The sequence below is a fragment of the Athene noctua genome, chromosome 7, assembly GCF_965140245.1.
Source record: "Athene noctua chromosome 7, bAthNoc1.hap1.1, whole genome shotgun sequence".
Lineage (NCBI taxonomy): Eukaryota > Metazoa > Chordata > Aves > Strigiformes > Strigidae > Athene > Athene noctua.
In genome coordinates this window covers 6,869,123-6,895,838 of record NC_134043.1, presented here as the reverse complement: position 1 = coordinate 6,895,838, position 26,716 = coordinate 6,869,123, and the positions used below count along the sequence as shown (strand labels likewise).

Genomic DNA, 26,716 nt, shown 5'->3' with positions numbered 1-26,716 from the left:
TCGCCAGCACCCGGTAGCAGGTGGAGCTCACGAGTGTCGTTCCCAGGTTAACTTCGTCTGGGGAAAAATAAATAAAATAAGAAAGAGCCCTCACAACACCGAGGTCCGCCCCGCAGAGGAACCAGCCGGCGACCGGGGGTGACAACCGGGCACTTCCCTCAGGGAGGGCTCCCGGCCCCACCCAGGGCGGCACCGCCCGGCCCGGCCCGGCCCGGCCCTGCCCTCACCCGGGGCCTTCCCCGAGGCGCCCCGCCGCCTCCCGCAGCGCCGCGGGGGCCCGGGGGTGGTGGCCGCCCGCCCCCTGCGCCGCCCGGCCCCGCCCCCCTGCGCCGCCCGGCCCCGCCCCCGCCAGCGGCCGGTGCCGCGCCCCGCCCCGGGCGCCGCGGGGGAGGGGGCGTGGCCGCGCGCGAGGGCCCGGATGGAAGCGGCGCGGCGCGCGGCGTGACCCCTCCCTGCCCGGAAGTGGCGGCGGCGGCGGCGGGGCCGCACGGGAGCCGCGAGGTGCCGAGCGCGGGGAGGGAGGGAGGGAGGGGCGGCAGCGGGTCTACGGCGCGGGCAGCGATGCGGCTCCGCCACCGCCCGGCCTCGCCGCTTCCGCCTCCCGCCGGGCACCGGTGACCGTCACACCTTCCCTCGCCCCGGCAGTATGAGACCCGCCGCGCCGCCCAGCCCGCGCCGCGCTCCGGTACGTACCGCCCCGGCCCCCGGGGGGGAGCGCGCTGCCGCCGGGCGGGGCGCGGGGGAGGGGGGCGGGCGGCCTTTGTTGTGCTCTCCGCTGCCCATCGCCCGCGCCGGCGGGGCGCGGCGGGCCCGGGTCCCCCCGCCCGGGGCAGCGGCCTGCGGGGCCCTTCTCTGGGGAGGCGGGCGGCGAACCGCGGTGCTGCCGGCAGGGCCGCGCCCGCCCGCCGCGTCGCCTCTGCTCCGGCGGAGCCGCAGCTGGCCCGGCGCGCCCCCGGGCCCGGGGGTGTTTCCCGTCTGTGTAACCAGCACGGCGGGCTGGACGCGCTCGGTGCCGGTGCAGGCCCCGGCGTGAGCGCTGTCAGCAGCGCGGCTGCGGGGGGCGTTCGTGCGAGGCAGCCTTCAACATTTTTATTTTCCGCCTGTGCTCGTTGTTACCCGAAACTGTGAGGTGACAGTTTGTTCCGGGAAGTTCTCCTCTTAGAAGGAAAAAAAAAAAAAATAAATTTTTGGGGTTTGGCTGCTTCCTTTGGGCCGTGGCAAACTTTTCGGGGACGCTGTGGCAGCAAGTGAATAATGTTGAAAAGCTGCGGGTTGATTCATCTCTGCTGCGCGCACCATTTTATACGTGGTCAGGAAGTGGAGTTGACTAACACTGGTTTTCACCTGATGATGTCACTCCTGAAATTCACTGGAGTCCGGTGAAATTTGCATCACATGAAGGCAGCTCCGGAGCAGAAGTAGTTGAGGAGGAGCGTAAAAAACTGAAAAAAAAAAAACAAACCAAAGAAAACAGCATGAGAGCTGTCGATGCGTTCACGATATTTTATTTTAAAACGTAGCTTTGCTTTGTGAAGATCTTCTTAACGTGTTGTCTAAAATGGTGTTAAGAGTTATAAAAATCGTAGGTGTTATACTAAAGGATAACAAAAGGATTGTTTCTAACCTCCTGGCAGGAAGAACAAGCTGTGAGAGTCAAGCTGGGTCGTTCCTTATTCTTATCAGTTCTGCAGAACGCATTATTTTGATAGCTATCCCATATGGTTAGAGGAATTTGTACCACAGTGGTGCTGAAGCTGAGCCATTTGTATGACTGCCAAAGCGTTTTAACTGTTTAAAAGTTTTCTTTTTTTGTTGTTGTTTTTACTAAAAAATCTATTGTTTCTGGAAGTAAAAATCCATTCTTAGAGGGACACTTACCAGTCACTGTCATTTCTGAAAGTATTTTACCTGGCTTTTCTATCTTGGCCTTCTGGGATGTGTGACTAGGACAAACATAAATGTTTGTGAAGGATTTCCAGGGTGTGTTGACTGCACAGTATTTCCCCCTCTGCTCTGTCAATGGGTATTTGCTCAGGAAAGAGAAAATAATTTTTTTAACAATATGCCTTTTGTATATAAAGCCGCAAACATGGTAGGGTTTGGTACATCACCAGAAACAACTATTAACTCTCTTCTGGAAACGTGAGATTTTAAATATCCAGAAATATCCTTGGTGTTACATTGCCTTGAAACAGCTTTCTGCCAAACTTTTAACTTTGGTACTTTGTGGTCTGCTTGTAAACTGTCACTGAAAATACAGAATTTCATTCTGAACTTGCACAGGCTTTGTAAGCTACCTGTTGCTATTAAAAACTTGTATACGCTATAGACAAATATAAAATGAATTTGAAAAGCCACCGAGTTTTTTCTGGCCTACTGATTTCAGCTGTCAGTGCACACTGCTTGCAGTTCTTGGATGTTCAGTTGAAATATAAAACTACCTTTTTCTCTTTGTTTTTTTCTATATATATTATGTTTATCTGTTAATTTTTGTGCCTTTGAAAGCACCTAAACATAAATATACAGGAGAGATAATGAAACCAGTTGTCATTAACAGTCTAAGTGGAAAAGAAATAGCTGAGGGCAGTAATAGGTAGTGTAGTTAAAACTTGCCTGTAGATCTTGTTGTCGTCTCTTTTTATTAATTCTTCCTCGGTTTTCTGTCTGCCTTTGTTGTTTTCCCACTCTTTCATATACAATCTCTTCACAGCTCTACCTTATCTGTTCACTTTTTTTCTCTTTACCTCTTATGCCCTGTAGAAAAGATGGTAGATAGATATTTGTCCTGTTGAATTTGTTTTTAGGTTCTGGGGTATGCTCAGAAGCAGGCTTCTGTGTGTCTTGCATTACAAAACTACCCCATCCTATTTTGGTTTGGGCTTTTTGTGGGTTGTTTCGCCCCCCCTCCTGCTGATGCGAAGTGGATATTTGTGTGGGGTTTTTTTTCTGGCAGTTTTTTGTGGCAGGCTTATATGCTCCTTACAGGCATTTCTGTCTCTTTGTAAAAAGCAGTCTGCAACATGCTTCCCTTTCTGCTTCCAGTGTATTTGGCAAAATGTGGTTAAGAGTAAGGAAATCTAAATGAGATTGTTACACTCATCAAAAGCAGTAATCTAACACTCGTAATCATGAATTCCTGTGATCTTTAAAACACAGTGCCCTGGATCAAAACATGAAGACTCTGAAAAGTGTCAGCGTTGTTCCCTTCCCACTTTTTTATTTTACATCTTCCCTCACTACCTATGTTAGTTAAAACATTTTGCCCTCTGAAGAATCACAGTTAGCGTTTCCTTAACCATCTCCATCAAATCACCTAATATGCCACACAGCCCAACTAATGATAGGGCAGGAAAATTATGTACTTGAGGATATATTCACTTGTGTGAATTATGTAGTTTCAGAAGTCTGTTAGCATAGTGAAGTTGGAGGGACACGCAGCCCTCCTCTGAATCTGCGGAGGTCATCGGGCTGAGGAGGAAGAGCAGTTGGGTAGGCAGAAGGCTCTGTGTTTTGTCATGTGTGTCCCGGGCCCTGCATTTTGTAGGGTAAAATAGAAGGCCCTTGCCTCAGTGATTGTCTAATTCGGGCTCCATCACGTCAGAGATGTGCTCCTCAAGAGGTTTTCATACCTTGGCTCTTGGTTCCCTTTCCTCTCTCTGCAAAATGCATGCATATTAACAAGAGACTTCTTCCTTGCTTTGATTTCTTGAGAAGCTTCCAGTTAATGTCCATATGGTCCCTTGTTTCTCTGTCTTCTTGTCCCACCCATATCAAAAGGACTCCTATTGAAACTGTCCCTTCAAATGGAGATAAGAAATCTCTCCTTTCAGTTTTTGTTCAGTGCTTAGGGGGGAATTGTTGTGACTGGGTGAGGGCTGGAGACATTTTCATAGTGGCAATTTAGGTGTTGTAGTTGTTACTGAGAGGAGATGGTCACTTGCCTTAGTTTGGTGGGTTTCTTAAGTAGAATGTATACTGTGTTATAGGATGTGTATTGCTTTGCATAAATGTTTTAGTTTTTTTGGTAATGTTTTAGCTGTTCCACTTCTAGGGCAGAATTTTGGCAGGAGTATGTGTTCAGTATTGGAGTTAGCTTAAACAGAAAAAAACCTCAACACTCTTGATTCCATTTTACCCGAGTTGGAACAGCTTTCCAGTGTGGTTTTTGGTAACCTGGTTTAAAATTATTCTTTGTCAGCTATAAAGGGTTTTTTACGTTCTTTACAAGGAACCACTTTGCAAGCATGCATGTATCTGTCAACGTTGTTGTGATCAGTGTTTGCATATAGCGTTTTGGAAATGTAGTGGAAATGAGATACTCTTTCAGCTGATTCAGAAGCTCAGTGGCATGGAATAATGTAGAGAGCTCACAGGTACAAATTCCCTGAATTAGGTTACTTATCCTTAATGCTGCGTGGTATCTCCCATAAGCTTTTTTTTTTTTTGGTGAAAAATATTACACTTGCCACTTTAGTTACTTGTCTTTTTCTTTCTGTGGAAATCATCAAAAATAGGTGACATAAGCCAAATGTAATATGTTATTTCCAGAATTTGACGGTTGCTGTAGTGTGAAAAGCTAGTTTCTTTTCCATGCTGCTGCTTCAGGGATTAAAGATGGTCTGTGATTTCAAAGTGGACTTCATGTGAAGTTGAATGCTGGGTGAATGGGGAGAAGAATTTCTATGTTGAGCTCTCATCTTTATAAAAGAGGCTGTTGTATGCATTCATAACCTTTTTTTTTTTAAGCATTAGGAATGTCTAGTGTGCTCTCCCTTGATTTCATTGCTAAATATATGGAATGAAGCTGGTGGGTTTTGTGAGCACTTGCAAGATGGTAGTTTACTACTTGTGTGTCTGTGAAGGTTTTCTTGAGACAAGTTTTTTTTGAATTAAACTTCAGATCTCAGCTCACTTAGCTGGTAAGCATTATTGGAAGCTCTAGTTTGGTTGTACTCTTGCTGTAGGATTACTTTAGTATAGACATCTGCTTAGCCTTTAATTAGTAGTACTTTTATCAATTGAGTGGTGAACAGTCTGTGCCAGTTCCATCCACCTTAGTTTGTGTGACATTTGCTCTTTGCACTATATTGTGACTTGACTCCTTAAGTAGTTCAAAGGTGAATTATCACTTGATGTGTAATTTAACTGGCAGCTTTATAGAAAGAAAAAGTAATTGTGTGCCAGGGAGACTGCAGCCGAGTAGCTCTTGGCGTAGGCAGTGCTGCTGCTCATGGAGTAAATGTCTCCAGCAGTTGGGAAACTTCCAAAGTTCATGGGGTGGGAACCTCTTATTGTCATACCTGCCTCTGTTGTGCAGTGGAGAGGATCACTGGGTGAAACTTGGGAGCCAAGATTTCTCTTGGCCTCCTTCCTGGTTGTTCCTTTAATGTTTATCCCCTCCCAAGGCTCACTTACCAGTTGGTCAGGTCACTTGCAAAATCAGTTCGTAAGTAGAGTTACGAATGGAGATGAAGGGAATGAGGGGGAGTGGTGACTTACACTTGATTTCTTTCAAATGGCTGGTTTCCTTCTGTATTAAATGTTTGGAAAACTAGACTTGGGTGTTTCTAAAAGGGTTTGGAGTTAGTTGCATCAGCTCTTGCTTCCTGAACAACTGAGATGACGTGTAGGTACAGAGCTCATTATGGCCTGAGGAATTAGCTGGTATAACTTTCTCCTCTGGTGTCATACTTTCTAGTTCTCTGTTCCATGTTGACTTTTTTCTTTGGAAAACTACTTTTCCCAAAAGTTAATTTTCCTGGCTTGCTTTATTCATATTCAGTTTCTAATTGATGGACCTGTTTTCTCCATCAGCATGGTCTGTAGCCTGTGAAGGACAGCCGTTTTCAATATATGGAGCTGAAGTAAAAAAATCATTGGTGTAAGTTGAAATAAAACCTAAACACAAGTCATTTGATGTTTTGAGCGCTTAATGTATTAATCTAATGATTCAGATTAATTAGCTAATAATTTCTTAAAGTTCTTCAGAGGAGGTACTTGTTTACTGTCTGCAGCATTTAACACAATAGGGCTATGAATTACTTAATCCATAGACATTACCTCAGCAACAAAACAGCACGCTTTGGTGGCAATTTTTCTTAAACAGATGGATTCCTTGTTAACTGAGTTTAATTTCAGAGTCACTTGTTTGTTCATAATCGAAACTCTTGGAGGTAAAATCAGAACAGTTTTGTAATGAAATTAGATAACAAGTTCTTAATATAGTTTGCTTCAGCTTCTGGGATGGAGCAATATATCACGAAAATATTAAACTTTTAACTCCTTTTTATGAGCATCCTATGTACCAGTGCTCACACCGATATTTACATATCCTCTTGTAACGGAGGACAAAATACAGTCATTTCAACTAATATGTTGTCTGTGGTGTGTGAGAAGTTAATTGCAGCAATTATTTGCATGTATCTGGATTTGTACCTATTTTTAGGTGTTTTTTCACTCTTTCGGAAAGTTCTGCTTACAGTCTGTATGAACTAATTTAAAGACTTGAGTCATACTACTTCAGTTCTGGAACTGTTATATTACAAACCAAATTGTCTGAAATATCTAGTTTCTTTGGGTAACTGTAGGTTAGTATAATACACTGCTGTACTGGCTGTCAAAGTTGGTGCAATCTTGCCCTTAGGTCTGGGACTCCTTTTGGCATATGGTGGTTTTTGGAGAAATAGAATCTACGAAATCTAATTTAGATGTTTTTTTGATCTCCCTGCAGAATATGTCAAGGTAGATTTTCCTTGTTACTTATGTGCATATAGCATAAAACCCTTTTTAAATTAAAAATGGCAACAGAATAATATTTGTGTTCCAACAGGCGATATAATTTATAAAAAAACTGAAACGTCTTATGCTGAAGAATTTTGCATGTGTGTTTTCAGAATACACTGGTCAGGTGGTTAATCTGAGGAAAAAAAATACAGTAAATGCACCTGGAACACTTGAATTAATACTATTGTGTCACACGAGAGGCTTCTGATTAGGGCAGTTCCTGTCTTGCTTATGGCAAAAGATGTCTTATCAATAATGTTCTGCCAAAGTGTGCTAGCTCTCTTCTTAGGGGAAAAAAAAAAGTGGGAAGGGGAAAGAAAGCATGATATAAGTGGAAGAAAAGCTTACACAGGCAGTAGTCTGCTCAAAATCTGTATGTGGTAAACTTTGTATCCAGAGTTAGTTGCTATGATTACTTATGTTACTAAGATTATCGAGCAAAATCAACCTTTATTCTGTAGTCACTAGTTTTGAATATCGTTTTACAGACCAGGCGTAGTTTTTAATAATTCAAATACCAGTTGCGTTCGGAAATGTGCCGTCCCCTCCAACAGTTGTGAAACTCAGGTCACCTAGTGATGAGAGGAAAAATATATGGCAGTAGCATCATCAAATGCTAGTCTGGGTAACTAATAAATTATAGTGTCTAAGACTTCACAGAGTTTTTCAGTGTCACTTGTAAAGATGGGCTCATCACTTGGTGTTAGCTGACTTCTTGACTTCCTGATATTAAATTGCATTTTTTCCTTCTGTTTGTTTTTCTTTTTTGTGAAAGCAATTTTCTGTGGCGGCACCGCAGGCGTTGCCCTGCGCGACGTTTACCGTGGCGGCCTCCTCAGGATGATTCACACCGGGGTTACGTCTCACGTGGATTGAGGCAAAAAGCAGCAGGCTTGCGTCTGCCTTTGGTCTGTGTTATTTGACAGCACTGAAGATGAAACCAAATCTATTTACTTGCCATAGCCAGTGGAGGAGCTGGCAAGCCCGACTGTGCTAGGGCATCGGCAAAGCGTGGACAGATATTTGGCTTATTCCAGCGCAGATGTCAGCGGGCAGCACGGTTTCTGGAGGCCGGGCTCTGGTGATTAGGACTGAACCACTGGTTGCGGTAGTTGTTCATGGTGTAGTGGTTTGTGGAGCATGTTGCTAGCAGGGGAATCTTGAAGGCAACTGAAGCAGCTTGTGAAAAGAGAGTTTGGTCTGATGGAACTTAATGCCTTTTATCAACCTTATTGCTTTTGTCAAGCTGAAATTTGCTTAACCGTGCCTGGATTAGCCAGGCCACCCTGACAGCCCTACACCAGCCTGTTTGTGTTGTTTGCCTTGCTGTTGTTTTTAAACTTCAGTAAAGCAATCAACTTGTAGAAGAACAAACTGATGACATAAGGAGACTGTGCTGAGGAGAGGAGGGGGGGGGAAGCGAGCAAACATCCTGTTCAACAGGGTGTGAGTAAGGTTTTACATACTCATACCTTGGTAACTAGGGCTTTTAGCAAGACAGCATTTTACGTGTAGTTTTGAATGTGGTCTTAGGCCTCAGTTCTAACCCTCAAAGAGTTTTCACGGGTTTTGTCAATTTGAGTAGGTGACATGTTAGCCTTTTGGAGAAAGACCTCTAGCAGGGGAACCTGATGTGGCGTAAGCTGCGCCATCCCCTTTCCTTCTCACCCTGGGTACGCAGTCCGAGGTTGCAAATCAGAGCAGTGAGTTCCACAGTCTTGACTGCGGGAGAAGCGATGGGGCTTGGTGTTGCAGAGCAAAAAGTGGTTATTGCTGAATGGTTTTTACTTGTGAGGCATTAAATGGTTCTGTGGAAATGGAAAGCTATAGAAATCTTTCAATGCTCAAATTAATTTTAAAGAAATAACCTTTGTGAGGAAAAAATGTGAATACTACTTCTGGTCTCAGGACTTACTCTTTCTAATCCATAACTTTAAAATTTATGGCTGCTGAGTGATTTCAACTTTTCTGTCTAGAGAGATAAAAGATACTTTGAAAACACTTCTGTCTTGAGAAAGTAAGACTGCTGCAAGTGGGAAAAGTCATAGAAAACTGCAAAGGTTTGAATCACTTTTGTTGTAGAAAAACGGACAAGCAGAATATTTTAGAATTGTTCTTCAATCTAAAACTATGAACAAAATTATTGATATCCAGATGATTTTGAAACAAAATAGGAGAGATTGTGTACTTGTCTTTGAACTTCAGAAACCTGTCTCTGTTGGACTAAAGTTGGGAGCTGGACTCAATGATCCTTATGGATTCCTTCCAACTCGAGATGTTTTATGATTCTGTGAACTTTCAGGATTTTTTCTTTTCCCTCAGTGGGTGTGAACCTGTTTAGCTATAGTCCCAGACTGAGATGTCAAGTTTTGCTTGCTTTGATGGCTTTCATCAGGGCTTCACATAACTATGCTTTTAGAGATTCCAACTCCATACTGACCAAAGCAAGTGAGCATAAATCTCTACCTCTTGACCTACCTGTCTTTCCTAGGATGTTGTCTAACCAGTTGTTGTAGATGAAATTTAATCCAGTCCATTGATATTAGTTCAGTTTCGTGACTGTTTGGGTCAACTACCATCAAATGCAGGTTGGGCCACTGGCAGAATTGAGTTTTGGGGTTTGGAAATCATGTGTAGGTGTTTTCCTAGCTTCTAAACATCAGTTGTTTTTTTGCAGAGAGTATTAATACACTCTGTGACTGTTCTGGTATGAGGTGTAGAACAGGCCTGAGATGAGCTGTAACTCTAGCAAAATTTCTGTGAAGGTGCACCTGTGTGCACAAATGTGTCAACTGTTTGAAGTTATAGGTAACAAGGCAACAAATGAATGATCAGAACCCCCTCCTGATAACATCTGTGGGTATGAGTTTTTGGCTGCTGAAAGCCAAAATGAACCGTTTCAGTGTGAACTTTCCAGGTGATAACAATCTGCAGAGGTGACTGAGGAGAGCGGTGTGCTGCTGTTGCTCTGTACAGTCTCTCTGCAGCAAATGAAAGCATCTGTTTCCAGAGAGTATAGTCCAGTGCTTTCCACAAATCTGAACGAGTTTAAAAAGAAAATCAAAATGAAACACCCCAAACTAACTGTGAATCTGCTGGAGAAAGGTACTTTTTTTGTTACAATTGAAGTCAACTTTCTGTTGGCCAGTATGGGTATTTCTGTTTCATGTGCAAAAACGAAAGTCAAGATTAGCAATTTTAATTTGGTGATCTCTTGATTGTGTGTAACTGAAGTATTTAGGGAAAAAATGTCTTCATTTAATACACTTTCACATGTCAATGATCTGTTTGAGTAAGAATAATGGAGTGAAACTAAGGAGGGGAAAAGATCACTTTGGCTGTATACCAGGGAAAAAACCCAACAGCAATAGATTATTTGAAGAGAATAGCTTCCCAAGAGGAATTGTGGTGGAAATACCCATCTTCAGGGTCCCATAAAACTAGACTGGGCAATGAAATTGAAATACGCTGTAAGAAATAATCTTGCATTTCTTCTCCAGGGAAATGCATAGATGATTCGTGTAGCGAATGGTCTAGGTTATCTAATAAGGAGTGCAATGGTTTCCTATATTACAGAATGATAATGCAAGGCTGATGCTGAGGGATTTTTTTATTAATAAGCTTGACTGGTGTAAACTAGACAGTTATGGTTCAAGCTGTGCTGGGCACTAGGTTTTCTCTCACCTGTGGTAAAATTCAATGTTGTTTTTCAAAGATAGGAAAGAAAAAGCCTGAGAGCTACATGTACTCAGTGTTACAGCTTTTACAGCTGAAAGTATAATCTTGCTTAATTTTGATTGCTGACTTCAGTGTTATCAGTTATAGCAACAAACACCATCCTTATGAAAAGTTGGGCATTTGACATGTGCTGAGTTTTGCCTTGCTGGGACTCTTCTGCTGGAACCACCTCAAGGATGTGCTTTAGAATCCTGGAGTCTTAGTTGCAGCTATTTTAAGATGTCTCTGACCCCAGCAGCCTGCCCTATCTCTGTTGGAATTTTACTGTCCCCGGTGCAGGGGTGACAGGGGATGTATACGTAGTTTCTCAGCTGTCACGGTCCAGTCCAGGGTAGTAATTTTTTTTTCTCACTAGAAAACTGTGGAGAGGGGTTATGAATTGCCTCGTGGTGTGGGTGCTGAAGTGTGTGTGTTTCTTCTGGCTGGGCAGTAGCTTCCAGTGGAGCTGGTGGATGGCAAGGGTGAGATGTTAAGCTTGAAGCAGGTAGGAACAGCCAGAGTTTATGATTTAAGCCTAAAGCTGGTTTAGGTTTGTGTAAACTTGGTTAAATTGTGTGGTTCCAGAGCAAACAGATACTTCAATAAGCTTTTTTTTTTTTATATTACGTTCTTAAAAAAACCCAGCCCCTTCCTTTTGGCTATTGTAGACCTCTCGCTTCTTCAGTATCAAGTGTCATGCACAGGGAAACCTTAACTGCCCTGAAAAGGAAACATTTTGTATGTTCGAAGTACTCCTAATAATGTAAAATGTAGTACATCCTCAACCTGTAGTTTTTTAACTTAGTGAGGTGGATATATATGACTGCAATTGCTTAAGTATTAGTAATACTGCTCACTCAAATGTTGCAGTGATAGACAGGAATTGAATTCAATAAATACTGAACACTGTATTAAATTTTCTAGGTATATCTTGAGTCTGTTCTCAGAGAAGCAAATGATGATACTGAACAAATTGGAAAATTGTCTAAGCTTTATAGACCTTTCAAATGTCTGTCACTGTGTTGTGTATCATCCAGCAGAAAATTTAGTTTACTAGTTAGCCATATAGGAAATATGCAGCAATTCTTTCAAAAAGATCAATTGTGAAGAGATGCAAATCCTACTAATTATAACCAATCCCATCTTTTACAAAGTTCAGATTATTTTTTTCTACTACTAATGTCTTACAGATTTTTGTAAGCATAATTAACTTACAAGACAAAGTCCTAAACAGAAAAAAAACAGTAAATTTCTCTCTTTACCTTTCTCACCAAATCTGAGAGACTTAAAAAAAATATCCAGGTAATGTCTCTTGTGTGGATTTGAGCAACATTCAAGCCAGTTCAGTCGGCCATGGGATTTTCATGCTGCTGGATAAGCAGGACCCAGATGCTGTGTGGCTCTTAGACAAGTCCTGTGACCAAGGAGGAAGGGGCTTTCTTGGCTTTTAAACAGTTTGGCCTTTGAAAGTTGATGCTACCTAGAACTGTACAAGTCAACTGGAGCATTGCTTCTGATGGGGAGGGTGCAAAAGTAACTTAGTCTTGGGCCTTAAAATGTCTTTCACTTCAGACTTAACAGTTTTTATCTGGTTTGTTTGTTTCCTTTGTCTTAAGCTTCGTACATGTATTCTCATTCACCCAAGAACTGATAAGAGAGTGAACCTTAAAGCAATTCAATATTATTCCCAAGAATTTACTTCCTTGATAATTTGAAAACCAAAACTGATTTCTTGAATAACAAGTAGTGATAGGCAGTATTATAATACTTAATCACTGGTGATCATTTAGTGAGAGAAAATGACATCAGTATCACTGTAGCTAGAGCTTGTTTATTTTGAATGGGTTTTTGGAAACTGATTTTGTTGAACAGAAGGCTTATTCACTTCAGATTTTTTTAAAAACCCAAAGTTTTGGCTGTACAATTAGACAAACTGTGGTTAGTTTCTGAATTATGTATTTACTAGGAATAACAAGTTTGGAAGAACAGGGTGTTATTTGCCAGTTAACCTTGAGAAGTTCATCTTTTATTTCAGCTAGTCATGAAATATCAGTACTTCCAAAGGTGGTGGTGGTGGAAATCATAACAAGTTTGCATTTCTTGGAATGTTCAGCCCTATTCAGGAAAAGACTATCACCATTCAAATGGAATATACGATAGGTGCATATGCGATTTACTGGCATGGTTATGTACTAGGCTTTCATTAGAGACTGCTAAATGGCATTAATGTTGGTCGCTCTTAGTAAGTTACTCTCACTTTTACATTAGCTGTTAAATGCTTGAAGTAGTTTGTTGGATAGATGTTTCAGGCAGGACGGGCTCCTTAGCCCCTTTCTGGGGCATTGTGGAGACTGTGCTGTCCTGGTTTAGAAGCGCACCATGACATTACTGTTGCTTTCTTACTCAGTTTCTGGACAGGACTTGAGGATAAGCCCATGCTGTGCCTGATTCACCCATGTTCAGTTATATCGTGTAGTGAGATGCTGGAAGTCCTATGATGTGCCAAAATACAGCCAGCCCGGCCAGGAAACAGTTTGATCCTGGAGGCTCAAACCCTGTAAAGAAGGGATAATAGAGGAGAGGGTCCGCAGGGCCTGATCATCTGGGTCACAACCTGCTTTGCTTCTTGCTCTTGAGGGAGCAGCACAGTGTCACTCTTTTGCTTGGTGAACTGATCTGTGGGTTAGGTTCTGGCAGGCTGGATTTGGCTTTCAGGCTGTCCTGGATGCCCTGCAGAAGGCAGTTTCTGTAGCCATTCCTGCCAGTAGTTTGTTGACTGTAATATGTTATTGAAATACAAAGATAAGACATTGCTATGGTCACTGGTGAACATGCACACCTGCTTGTATGCACGTCTTACACCATTATTACTCTGAAATAACTATTAGGATATAGTTGTTTTACTGAGCTTCCACTCTTAGACATGAGAGCTGGCAAAAGATCACGTTAACGCTTAAGGCAGTTCTTCAACTAGATTTATGAAATGTTTTGCAGGTTTATTATTGGGGGGGTAGAAAATTCCTCTTTATGTGTTTATATGCACATGGTACTTTCTTAATGAGCTAATCGTTTTTTCAGTGAAAGAGTTGAGATGATTCCAACACAAGATGTAAGAGACTGGGAATGTATTCTTGTCTAGATTGAGGAGGTTGAAAAGTAACTTTATTTAGAATAATGTTGACAAATATTCAATTTCTGGGAAGGGAAACAAGATAACATATTTGATTTAATTCATGGTATATTGGTATATGAATTAGCTTTGAATCTTAAGATCTGTGAAAAGTCAGGAAAATAGAGAGGTGATACAGCTTTTGATGAAATTTAGTGTAAATCTGTTTTATGGAGCGTTGTGATTTGAGTGCAGAGGGCAACTGAGCACCACGCAGTGCTTCACTCACCCCTGACCCCACCGCACTGGGAGGGAGAGAAAATGAATCGAATAGCTCAGGGATGGAGATAAGGACAGGGAGGGGTGGCTCACTCATTAATGGTCACAGGTGAAAGACAGGCTCCTTAGGGGAAGAAAAAAGATGTCACTTGAGTTTAAAACACTAAGAATAACAGCACTTGACAGACTGCAGCAGTGAGAAGCATTACCATATCTTAAAAACACCTCCCCCTACCCCTCCCTTCTTTCTTGGCTCAGTTTTGTTCCCGATTTCTTTACCTCCTCGCCCAGTGGCATGGGGGCAGGAGATGGGGGGGCTTTCAGCCAGGCTGCTGCTTCTTCCTCCAAGGTGGGGGGTTGGGGAAAGCACTCTTCTGTATTCTTCCCCCCTCTTCACGTGGTGTCCCTCCCATGGGAGACAGTCCTCTACAGATGCTCTCTCCTTTGAGTCCTCCCCATGGGATGCATTCTTCTTGAGATGCTCTGGCGTGGGTCACCTCTGCGTGTTGCAGTGCTCCCAGCACTGAACTACAACAGGGGATGGTCGTCTTCCCACAGAATCCCAGGGGTCCTCCCCAGGCTGCAGGCAGATCTCTGCTCCTCCTCCGGTGACCTCCATGGGTGCAGGGGGGCAGCCCTGCCATCCCACCACAGGATACAGGGGGGTCTGCTCCAGCACACATCCCCCCCTTCCTCCTCCTTCCTTCCACTGACCTCAGTGCTCGCAGAGGTGTCCTTCTCATCACTCCTCCTCACAAGTCCCCCCAACCCTGTCCCAGATCCCCTTCCTAAATACGTTATCACAGAGGCACGGCCACCATCACTAATGGGCTCGGCCTTGGCCAGAGGCAGGTCCGACTTGGAGCTGGGGGAGCTCACAGGGGGCCACCGCTATAGCCCCCTCCTCTGCTACCAAAAACCCCACCACACAAACCCAGCACATGGAAGTTAGCCCATGCTTTCTTTATGCTCCATGTGCAAGTAATCAGAGATAATCCACTTCAGATGGCTTGAAGTTTAACACAAGTATTCGTTTGAGTAGGAAGGTACTTAAGTTGACTCCTAAATAAAATGTGTTTGAGGAATCACTTTTTTTCATGTTATCTCTACCTGCTTGCCCACTACTGCTTTGCAAGTAGCACTCAGCTCCGTGAAGATTCTGATTTAACAGACTGGGCTCTTTGACAGTGATTAGTAGGTGAAACCAGTACCTTCCTTAAGACGTGTAGAAGTGCTAAACCCATCATGTTTGGGGTCTGGGAGTACAGGTTAGGTAAAATACTTTTGAACTTTTCTTTCCTCTTTTGAAGTAAGACAATGAAAGTAAACTCTGAGCGTAAAATCATCACCAGCCCCTGCACTGCATTCAGTATGAGTTTATCACTTCATGAAAAAACCCAGACAAACAACAAAAGGTACTTGACACACTTTAAAAACAAATCTTTAACCACCATTTTGGAAGCCAGAAACTTCTTTTGCCCTCATACATTAAAACGGTTTAGCTTTCTCTGATGGTCAGAGACTTCTGCCTGGTGAAATGGTCACACTGACTGCTTTAAGCCATGTCCTGGCAGGCGTGGCATTGCCTGAAAACTCAGAGGTATTACCTGATAATGTCCTGTCACCTCTGATGATTTGTTCATGATAGCTTCCAGAGGAGTAAATGCAGGTTCTAGCATGAAAATTGTCCCTCTAAGTTGTTTAGTTCCGCAGATAGCAGGCCTCTCTTCCTTCACTTCATTCATTTAATTCTGCCCAGTCATTATCCGGTTTTCTGTGAACTGCGGCTCTGTCTGTTCCCAACCACTTGATCTAATCGGCTGTGATGAGGGTTTGGTACTTGAAAAACCTTTTTGTCAGGGCTGATGACTGTGGCTAATCAATGATTCATAAACACTTTCTTCAAAGTAGTGTTTAGCCTTCTCCCCAGGCAGAGTACCCTGTGTAGAACAAAGGGTGAGTGTGTAGGTGCGTCTTTATTCTCACCTCCAGTCTGCCCTTGAGAGGTCCCCTTTGCCCAGGTAGCCATCAGTGGCCGCATGAAGCGGGTAAGATGTGCAGTGGCCCGTTCGGTCTGGGTGTCAGCCTGGGGACTGAAAAAATCCGTCCTTCCTCAAATACCTCTACACGTCATAACATCCTTGAAGCTTGTGTTCTCCTTGGCTTTGTAGTTTTGGTAAATATCCCCATGTCCCCATCCAAATCCTGATTACTGGATTAAATATAAAGTGAGGGGCAGATCAGCAGTACTGCTAAACTGTTGCCCTGCTGTTCTCAGGCAGTCTCTCAAGACATGCCGAAGCATCAGATGCTGTGTTTATTTGTTCTCCATTGGTCAGCTTGCTGTTGGTTGGTTTCTTACTTTTAAAAAAATTATCCATCCAGGCATATTAAAAAAGACTGCTTCTCAGTGCAGGCTCGTTCCCAGTATGATACCAAACTGTTCAAATTGCTTCCTCCCAGTTTCTCAATCTAAACTTTTGCTTGGCTTAGTAAATACATGCCAGAAAGAGAGATACAAATCTGTTCCTCAAAGATGTATCAGGAGCTCATGAAAATCAGTTGTCTGATCCTAATGCTGCAATGGGAAACTTTACAAAAAGCTGAAACTATTCAGAAGGATCTGAAAAGTGTACTTATGTAAAATCATGGCTTCTGTCAGAACCTGAAATAAATAATAAAAGCCACGCAGCAGGTGGAAGCAGCCTCTGAAGTACAAATGCCCTGGGTAGAACAGAGACAAGGCAGCAGACAGACCTGAAAATAATTGAAAATAACCACCTTTGCTTAGAGTTAAATTCTCAGTGAATCAGGCTGATTTAACTGTGAGGCAGGAGGGCGCAGATAACTACTGGTGGCTACCACAAGGTCACTAGACACTTTCCAAAGAGGATGCTAAACAGCAGTTATTTCCAGCCTTTTAAAATTTAGAGACCCCTTCAGAGCAAACTTGGCTCAGATCTGCTGTTCCTTTGTGGTTACTAGGAGCTGACTGGTCTAACAGACAGAAAGAATTGAGGAACAGATGAGAGCTGAGACAGTCCTGTGCATCTCATGCCAATGACAGAATAAGGAATGGGCTGTATTTCTTCTTGATTTTTAGCTTTGGAGAATTGAAGATGAGCAAACAGGTTCAGTAAGGCTGATGTAGGCTCATCTAAACACTTCCAGGATACGGTTCTATGTAAAATCCATCATGTATTTGCCTAAGATCTTCAGTTGTTACCATTGAATAGGATGTGCTTCCAGAGGTAATAGAAATATAAATACTAGTATTTGCTTTGTGAAAGATGGGTGTTCACATGTATCCTTCACAGGAATTTTGCTATGGTTGGTACAAACAAATTGTAAACCTGTAAACACAGCTTCTGCAGCATATGCAACTCCCGCTTAAAAAGAAATGGGCCAAACAACTTGCATTATCTTAAATTTAGGGCAGCTGTTTGTTACTAGTTTTCATTTATGGAAAGTGCTAATTAAGTACTGAAGATTGTCATAAATAAATACTTAAGTTTTATTTGGAAAGAAAAGTTGCATATGAGAGGCAGCTGAATTGTATTTGTGATTGCACTTGAATGTCTCAATGATCAACATCTTGCAGGAGAGCTATTCAATCATTTTTTTTAAGTGTCATAGTAGATCTCTTAGTAGAGATCCATTAAGGGATCTGATTGTATGCCTCCTTATCTGATAAAACCTGAGAATTAGTTTTGTTTTCAAGGTTTTAAACATTAGTGATTCAGAGTGATTCCTGTGTCAGCAGTCTTTAATGTGGGAGGGCTAATTCATATTGTGAGTGAGAAGAGTTACCAGAAGGACAGGAGAGAAGGGGATGTGGTGTCGTTGGGAACTGTCAATGTTAGGTTAATGGTTGGACTGAATGATCTTCAAGGTCTTTTCCAACCTAGACAATTCTGTGAGAGAAAGCATCCACCATGGACCATAGTGATTCTCGGAGAGTTTTTCTTTCCATAGAAGCAATAACCTTGTTCACATTGTGACTGAACTGGATGTGGTCTTGCAGTGTCATCTTACCAATGTTTGCATAAAACCTTGTTTCTAAGTGTTGCCCATCCCTTAAGGAAGAGTTCCAACGTGATTAGTGATGTGCAGTCACATCTTCTGAGTAAGACAATTAATGCTGTTCTATCACACAAGCACTCAAATGTTGCAGAAAGACTGTAGTTGTCTTATCTTGCTCTAGTAATAGCAGGGTATGTTTAAAGAAACTTTCTGTACTAAGAGAAAATGTTTTGTGGCAGAAACAATTGTGACTTTCATCTGGTTTGTTCAGGGTTCATTTCACTTCTTTTTAGCGACTTAATGGAGCTGCTTACATGAGAACCTGTGCTTCTGCACGAACCTGTCTAAAGATGATGGCAAACCCTACCTAAAGAAGAGTCAGCCAGAGCTACCCTCTGACAGGCCCACCTTCTTTCATTAGCTGTGTACAAAGGCGGGTGCAAGTAGGCTGTCTAATTACTCCAGCTAGTGTCTGTAGCCAGATGTGATGAATCTGGGCATGTGACTCAAATTTCCAATGGGCAGGAGAAATTGTAGTGCTCTGTTAGGTGATAAGCTGTTACAAAATTTTATTTGCTATTAGGAATTTCTTAAGAGTTGGTGAGTTAGTTGACTTAAACTGTTTTTAAGCTTTGTGCTTCAGTAGGGAACAAGCGCATGATTGTGGTGATTATAGTTCTTCAGGCGAATCCCTTGGTGTTGGGTACAAGGCAACCATGAAAGATGTGTGAAGAAAATGCTACTTTAAATGCAGGTTTAATTTCTTACCCTCCCTTGAGAAATCCCAGGGTTGTTTGAACCTGTTCTACTCTCCCGGGTGGCTAAGTGCTCTTTCAGGACTGAATTATGCCTGTGTGGACAACTGGTGCATTGGTACTAATAACTGAGTGCTCACAAGGCCCTAGTTACTCTCCCAAACAAAGGAGAAGATCTTGAAGAAAGTTATAACATGACTGGAGTGATCAAGGTGGTAATTTGCAAAGGTGATGTTGAAATAATGTCATTGTTGAAAAAATGTCATGTGGTATTGTATGATGTGTAGGCGCTTGCTTTTATAAAGTACTGCATGAGGATTCATCCTGCAGATTTTAGTGACATGTGGTCGTTAATCTGTGACATCTAGCTTTTTTAAATAGCAGAGCCATTGTCTTCTTTCCACGTTTAATTTTCAGATGCATCATCTAGTAAACACAGTAATATGGGTATCAAAATATGGATTTTTTTCACACTTAAAAGGGGTGAACAAAATATATTATTTTTTTTTCTTAGGAGAATTACTGAAGTTTGGATTGCTATCTTGATACTACAAACCTGCAATAAGTGGCAATGTCAAGGGTTCCAACCCCACCTCCTCCCGGGGAGATGTCCAGTGGACCTGTGGCTGAAAGCTGGTGTTATACACAGGTAATCTACATAAATTCCAATGGCTTTATTTTCTAGTCATAATTAAAAAAAAACAACCTAAAATTACTGAGTTGTGCTGTCAGTCTCTAGTTCTCATAGTTAATGCTTGATATGTAAGTTACATTTTATTGACACTTTCTACATTTTTTGTTCAGGTTAAAGTAGTAAAATTTTCCTACATGTGGACCATTAATAACTTCAGTTTTTGCCGAGAAGAAATGGGTGAAGTTTTAAAGAGTTCTACCTTTTCATCAGGGCCAAATGACAAAATGAAGTGGTAAGGTCTTTATTCTAGCAACTGCTTTGATTTTTTTTTTTTTTTTTTTTCCTACTCACAAAAGTTGCAAAGTTAAATTGCAAATAAATACTAAACCAGACATTTCTTGAAATTTTACTGCAGGTATCAATTTGTTCTAATGTCAAAGTTTCAACAGTCGTAAGGGAAACATCTGTTTCAGTAGCATATATTATTGTATCTTATAAAAGTATTTCTGAATTTATTCTGGGTATGATTTGTCAATTATATGAATGTCCAATTTCTGCATTTCTTTCAGGTGCCTGAGAGTGAATCCAAAGGGATTAGATGATGAAAGCAAAGACTACCTGTCATTATACTTGCTTTTAGTCAGTTGTCCAAAAAGTGAAGTCAGAGCAAAATTCAAATTTTCCCTGCTGAATGCTAAAAGAGAAGAAACAAAAGCAATGGGTAAGGGAATCTTAATGTATTGCATGTGGATTTGTAAGAACATCCCAAAGAAAATCAGCATTGTAATTTTTTTGAGTTGAGAACAGAAATTAATGTTGAGATCAATTTTAAAATATCTTTTTTAATATCCTTTTCCAAACTTAAAGTATCTTCTTCGTGTTTCACACATTTCATTGCTGAGCTATGTTAATTCTGTCATGAGCAGTATAAATTACAGCACTCTACTAACTCCAGATTCTTGTCACTCAGCTTTTCTAGCAGATTATTCTTGCTTCCTATTAGTAGGGGTGTATTTGATTGTTTCTAGCTACAGTGGAAATGTTTGATTTCCATAGTTAATTAGGATAAGCATGCATGGGGTTTTTCTAGATACTCCTTCACAATGTTTTGGTCTGTTTCCGCTGATTTACACTCTAATCAGTTTAAAAACATGAGCCATGCACCCAAGGAGTTAGAAGACTTTGAAATAATTGGTGATTTGATTTAATTGCCTTCTGGGTATGAAAAATATATGGCTTTTCATTTCAAACTTATAAGCACAGCTCTCACTGAAAACGCTTTCTGGTAAAGCTAGAATTCTCATGAAAATGTGTCATTTAATGCTGGTCTGCACTGACTTTGTGCTGTTGCTAGTCCTGTATGTAAAGAATCTGTCTACTTTTCTTCCCTCCTTCTACACCAGGACTTAATACATCTTGCAGGGTCTGTTCTGTTGCAAGTTAAGAATTGGAAAACTCTATAGTTCTCCAGTACTCATACCCAAAGTTCATGCTACTTTCTTCTCATATTACTAGGCCCACTTGTAATCTTTAAAATAAATCCACAAAACTGAGTTCAGATGTAAAAATTAAATGGTTGGACTTCTTGGAAGGAAAGTAAATATGTTTTTTTTCACTCTGTCCTCTTCTACTGATGGAGTTGTTTGCTTCAGTCCCTGTAAGCCTCCCGTTTCTGGAGCTTATATGAACAAAGCTACACTTTTACAAATTTGGTAGATTGTGGCTTTTGGCATGAGACAGTCTTCCAGTCCAGTAGTGGGTTGGTGTATGAAATTAAATGAAACTGCAGTGTGTGCATCAAAAAATATTTTTGAGGTAATCCTTGAATCACAGAATTGTTGAGGCTGCAAGGAACCTCTGGAGGTTGTCTAGTCCAAACCCATTGCTGAAAGCAGAATCACAGAATCATCTAGGTTGGAAAAGACCTTGAAGATCATCCAGTCCAACCACTGACCTAACTAACACTGACAGTTCCCAACTCCACCAGATCCCTCAGTGCTGTGTTGACCCGACTCTTAAACTCCTCCAGGGATGGGGACTCCACCACCTCCCTGGCAGCCCATTCCAACGCCCAACAACCCCTTCTGGAAAGAAATGCTTCCTAATATCCAGTCTAAACCTTCCCTGGCACACCTTGAGGCCATTCCCTCTTGTTCTATCGCTTATTACTTGGTTAAAGAGACTCATCCCCCCCTCTCTGCACGCTCCTTTCAGGGAGCTGTAGAGGGCGATGAGGTCTCCCCTCAGCCTCCTCTTCTCCAGACTAAACACCCCCAGTTCCCTCAGCCGCCCCCTGTACGACCTGTGCTCCAGACCCTGCCCCAGCTCCGCTGCCCTTCTCTGGACATGCTCGAGTCATTCATTGGCCCTTTTGTAGTGAAGGGCCCAAAACTGAACAGAGAGTCAGCTAGAGCAGTTTGCTTGGGACCTGTCATGCTTTGAATATCTCCCAGGGATGGAGACCCTACAACTTATCTGGGCAACCTGTTCTAGTGTTTATCTAGATGCTGCTGGTCCTTTTTTGCCTTGAGGGTCCAAGGCTCACTCTCGTTCGTTCATCCACCAGGACCCCAATCATCAGTCACCTTTTTCTTCCTGATCATTAAGTCTGTAGCAGACACTGAGCACAACACTGCTCATGTTGGCCTGCCCTCTAATCCTGACCCAGAAACTCTCAGCTGGCTCATCGTGCATCACAAGGCAGAGCTCTGCACGTTCCTGCGGCTCTCGAGTACGGGGCAGCTCCCCAGCCTCACCTTCCTGGCCTGTTCTCCCCAGGGAGCCTGTACCCATCCACTGCAGCTCTCCAGTTGTGGGAGCTGCCCCCTTGTCCCTGTGAGGCCAAGGAGATCTGAGCCCTGCCACTTCACACAGAATTCTAATTTCTCCTGTTTCTTATCCATGCCGTGTACAAGAGTTTGAGCGCTTCAGAGAGTCACTCTTAAAGATTACTTGCCAAGTGTTACTTTTAAAAGCTAGAAATCACAAGGTGCTAAAACTCCAAAATCCTATGAGTAGAAGTGTCTTCAGTTTTTTCAATAGTAGCTGTCCTGTATTTGGCACCACAGGAATTATAAACATCTTTTCATTTTGGGAAATTACCAACAGAAATCTTTATTTCTTGGACTTTCCAGCCATTTACCATCTGCTTCTGGAGATGCTCTGTTTTTATTTATACAGTATAATGATGCCTGACTTTAGATGTCCTTTGTAAATTGATAATTCATGCATAGGCTGCTGCTTCAAGCGATGAAGCTGTGTATTAAAGAGGTAACAAACTAACATTTTAACTTTATTAGAAAGAAGAAAAATACATTTACACTTTTATGCTGCTTTATTTTTGTGGTTTTGTATAGTTAAATTGCTACTGATCACTTAATTTTGGAGGGTTCACACTGGTTCTTGCTGATAATGGTAAAATTTAAGTCTGCAGAATAAAGAATTAGGTTGGATCTAGAGAAGAAATTTTTAATGTGATTTTCAGATTTTTATTTTTCATTCAATTTCATGAGATTTGCTGTGAGTTTTTGGCAAGTTGGTAAAAATGTGAAAACGCTTATCCAGATGCCAAAAAACCTAAACAATGTTTTTTAAAATGGTAATTTTTCTCCTTTGGCATACAGGCTTAAAAATATGAACAGTATTTTCTGTGTGTTCTGTCACCCTCAGAGCCTACACTGCACTTCAGTAAACGCATTTTCCTCTGCTTCTGCGCCCTGCGTGGATTTATTTTTTTGTTTTGTTTCAAGATGTGAGTGTGAAAAGGTGACGGGGATAGACACACCTCCTGCATTGTGAATTCCCGGGTTGTTCTTCATTTTATTCAAATATATTTAAAACCTGTACAACATACTTTGCTTGATCTAATCCTAGTGAAAAACTGTTGTGAATATAATTTTTCCAGATATTGGCAGTGAGGACAGTGTATTACACATGTACATTTTCTAACGTGCGTGGTGTGTTATATGGTCAAGTGTGTTTCAGTGATACTAGCAAGTTATGTAAGTGTAGAGAAGTCTGACTCTCCTGATGTCTTTTGTTTTGGATGTTGGAGAAGAAATTATATTTTAACAGCTTTTGTCATGAAAAATACTTCACTTTTATAAAAAAATCTTATGACTTAAACTTCTAAATTGCTCTCCAGAAGGCTAAAGTATCTATCCATGCAGCAAGTGAAATGGTGACGTGTTTCTTGCCCAGCTGTTTTGGAATGAAAATGAAGTTCTGTCTTTAGAAAACTCTTCTTGAGATTCCCCCCCTACCCCCCCAACCTCTGGTGGTATTCACAAGTATTCTTGCTTTCTTCATTTTGAATGATCTTTCTAAATATGGTTTTAAATAAATAAATATGGTCTAAATAAATATGGTTTATTCTACATATATTCTCAAAGCCATTCCCAAATAACCTCTTTCCATGTAAAACTATATGGTGCTCTTTCCTGGGGTTCAGTTTGTGGAACAAGTGGCCACCTTACAGTGAATGTGCTATGTGAAATAGCTAATCTCACTGAATTATACATGTATTTGCACTAATATGACCTTGGGAACCCTTTTGCTGGCTGTGAACATCAGAACTGGAAAAAAAGGGTTCCCTGGTCACAGCAAGTCTGAGGAATTAAAAATATTCTCATAACTATGACTGAAAGGTAACTATAAACAGTATCTACTTATGACCAAAAAACCAGTTTGTTCCTTGACAGCTTTTATTTCTGTTTTACTTTTTTAATGCTTTTACTGTATTTCAAAATAAGTGCAACCTGTGAAACAAGATTTTCCCTTTCAGGAAGAAGTCAAAACAGATTGTTATGACAACTGCAGAAGTGTTGTCAGAATGCATTTGCGATGACAAACTCATTGTAATGGTACTTCCCTGTGAACAACTTCTGTTTTGACACATTGGCATTCTTAAACATTAACTGAAAAACTCCTCTCTTGCTGGATGGTGCCTGAGATAACATCTAAGGAGATGATATGGTTTGCATTGCAAATTGTGCTTTACTAAATTCTATCAAGTGTTTTATAAAATAACACAATTACAACATTAAAGAAAGTTTTAATCAGTTGTGAGTTTTCTAAAAATGTGACATGTGATCCCGATGTGTTAAATTGATTCATTTTTTTGATTAACACATAGCCTTAATATAGAATATAGGTGTTGTTTTTTGTCAATATTTTTATTTAACTTCCTTTATTTGTACATTTTTTTTTTTTTAATCAGAAAGCCAAAGAGCATATCGATTTGTGCAAGGCAAAGACTGGGGTTTTAAGAAATTTATCCGAAGAGATTTTTTACTAGATGAAGCTAATGGCCTTCTACCAGATGACAAGCTTACATTATTTTGTGAGGTGGGTATAGGTTTTTTAAGTGGTAAACTTTTAAATAAAATGTTTTCTGCTCTAATAAATGAGGCTATGTTGATTTAAACAGTAATACGCTATAAACGTTGTGTTCTATAAACTAGAAATACGGTAAAATACCCATTTACTTGTTTTGTCTGCGTTGTATTTTGTTTTCTTTTTTGATATGTGTATACTGAAGTGTAGAATGAGTCTGAACTGATCACTTGTAAACTGTTGGGCTTCTCCATGACTCTGCCAGGATTACATTAGAATTGACTGTAGAGTTATCTATGCAAAAGGTGGCTGATAATGTGCTGTCTGTAGAAGTACTGTTTACTGAGGTCAGTTTTATTTAAAAAAGTCATCTTTAGAATTATAGGATTGTTTTTCACTGGATAAGCAAAAGGAATGTCTACATGCTGGTTCTCATTATTAAAAAACCCCAACTAATTGGTAGAATCTATATTCCTGGAATATCATAATTGATGGCTTTAACCAATGAACAGGTCTTACCAGAAAATGAAACACTTTACAGTAATTGCTCCATTTTGTTTTCTGAACAAATGCAAGTATCCTGTTGGAGGACTGCTTAATACTGAGAATTAACATTGAGAGCCGAGGTACAAATTTAACTTCATGATGCATTACGGGTCACTTTTATAATATCGGTTATGTTGGTAACCTAAATTGTCATATTAAAATTCAGTAAAAAGCTTACTCAGTGTTAAAAATGGAAACTAGAGAAAGTTGCAGTGTAAGTACAGTGTATGTTAAATATACATTGACTGGTTATCTTTGCTGCCGTAAAGTGATTAGTGACTTAGGAGGATGATAGATGCTCTAACTGCTAATAAGTTTGCTTTGATCTGTGTATTTACAGGAAATGCGTAAAATTGTCTTGGCAAGATTACAATTTAATTATATGTCATTATGCTATGTAGGAAGAATAATTGAAATGTGGCCCCTGAGACTAGATATTGCAAATATAGTGCATCTTATTTTCACTTAGACAAGTTGAATTAGCTGCATGATAAATTTGTTACGAATACAATTATTTGGGTGATAAAAGCAGATGTAACAAGTGTTTTATGGTTCTGTTAAGATACTTTTGAGTATTTTCTTATTTTAAGTTTTCCTTGTAATGACTACTTTGATGTAAATGAACAGCTTTAAATATAGTGTTTGATTTTGGAAGTAGGTCAATATCTAGTTTTAAAGATAAACTTTGAAAAAAAAAATAGAACAAACGTTTAATTTTTCAGAGAGAAATAATGTTATTTTGATTTTTATGCTAATCTTTAAATACAACTATTTCCCTACAAAGTATCTTGGTGTTTTAATGTGAGTGGTTTTTGTGAAGTTTTTGACATAGCCTAATTACAGATTATGAAGAAAGTATATTTAATTGTGCACAGCGAGCATGTTAAAATAAATTCTGGCTTGTTTTTTGCTAAAGCAAAAAAACTGGAAATCCATATAATTTCAGAGTTTGTTTAGTCTGATGTGTTCTTCTAGCTCTTCAATTGTCACTAGAAATAACAGGTGTCGTTTGAAAGATCTATTTCCATAGACAAGCTTGAAGTTTTCGTCCTTTTAAAACTTTCAAGTTCTAATTTCTGTGTTTGCCTTCCTACTTGTATCCTAATTGGAAAACTGACCACTTCTTAAAAAAATATAGTGCTTGGCTTGATAAAACTTACCAGATATAGCATGTATTCCACAAAGGTCACTGAGTACCAACAGAGTTGGTTCTTTTTTTTTTTTTTTTTCCCCCTGAAGGGTTGCAGAAAGATCATTTGGTCTTTATTGTCAGCAAAGATACTCTGTGTTGCAGGATGTTCTTAAGATCGGTTGGATATGTCCTTGGATTGGAAACTGAAGGCTTGTTAGGTTTAAATACTTTGCAAAGTCTAGTGTTGCCACTGACAAGCCACCTACTGATTAACTACAACTTCCATGATTTTATTTTTTTAAGCAAACTGATCTCTGTTTCACTTGGTTCTCACTTTCCACATAATCTGAAATTACTGAAGCTTTGCAAGTATTTTAATTTGCTAATAGAGTAGTAGATTCTCT

General features: G+C 40.8%; 1 protein-coding gene across 2 annotated transcripts in view; it reads left to right on the top strand.

Moving 5' to 3' along the window:
- The first annotated feature begins 527 nt into the window (after positions 1–527).
- Positions 528–26,716, top strand: part of SPOPL (speckle type BTB/POZ protein like) — a 39,525-nt gene continuing 13,336 nt past the window's right edge. For both annotated transcript variants that reach the window (XR_012633967.1, XM_074910929.1), the window contains exons 1-5: positions 528–685; positions 19,181–19,315; positions 19,471–19,592; positions 19,870–20,021; positions 24,519–24,646. Coding sequence is in view for 1 of the 2 variants with exons in the window: in XM_074910929.1 (XP_074767030.1) it covers positions 19,238–19,315; positions 19,471–19,592; positions 19,870–20,021; positions 24,519–24,646 (480 nt within the window). In the remaining variant the exon portion in view is untranslated. The remainder of the gene's footprint in view (positions 686–19,180; positions 19,316–19,470; positions 19,593–19,869; positions 20,022–24,518; positions 24,647–26,716) is intronic.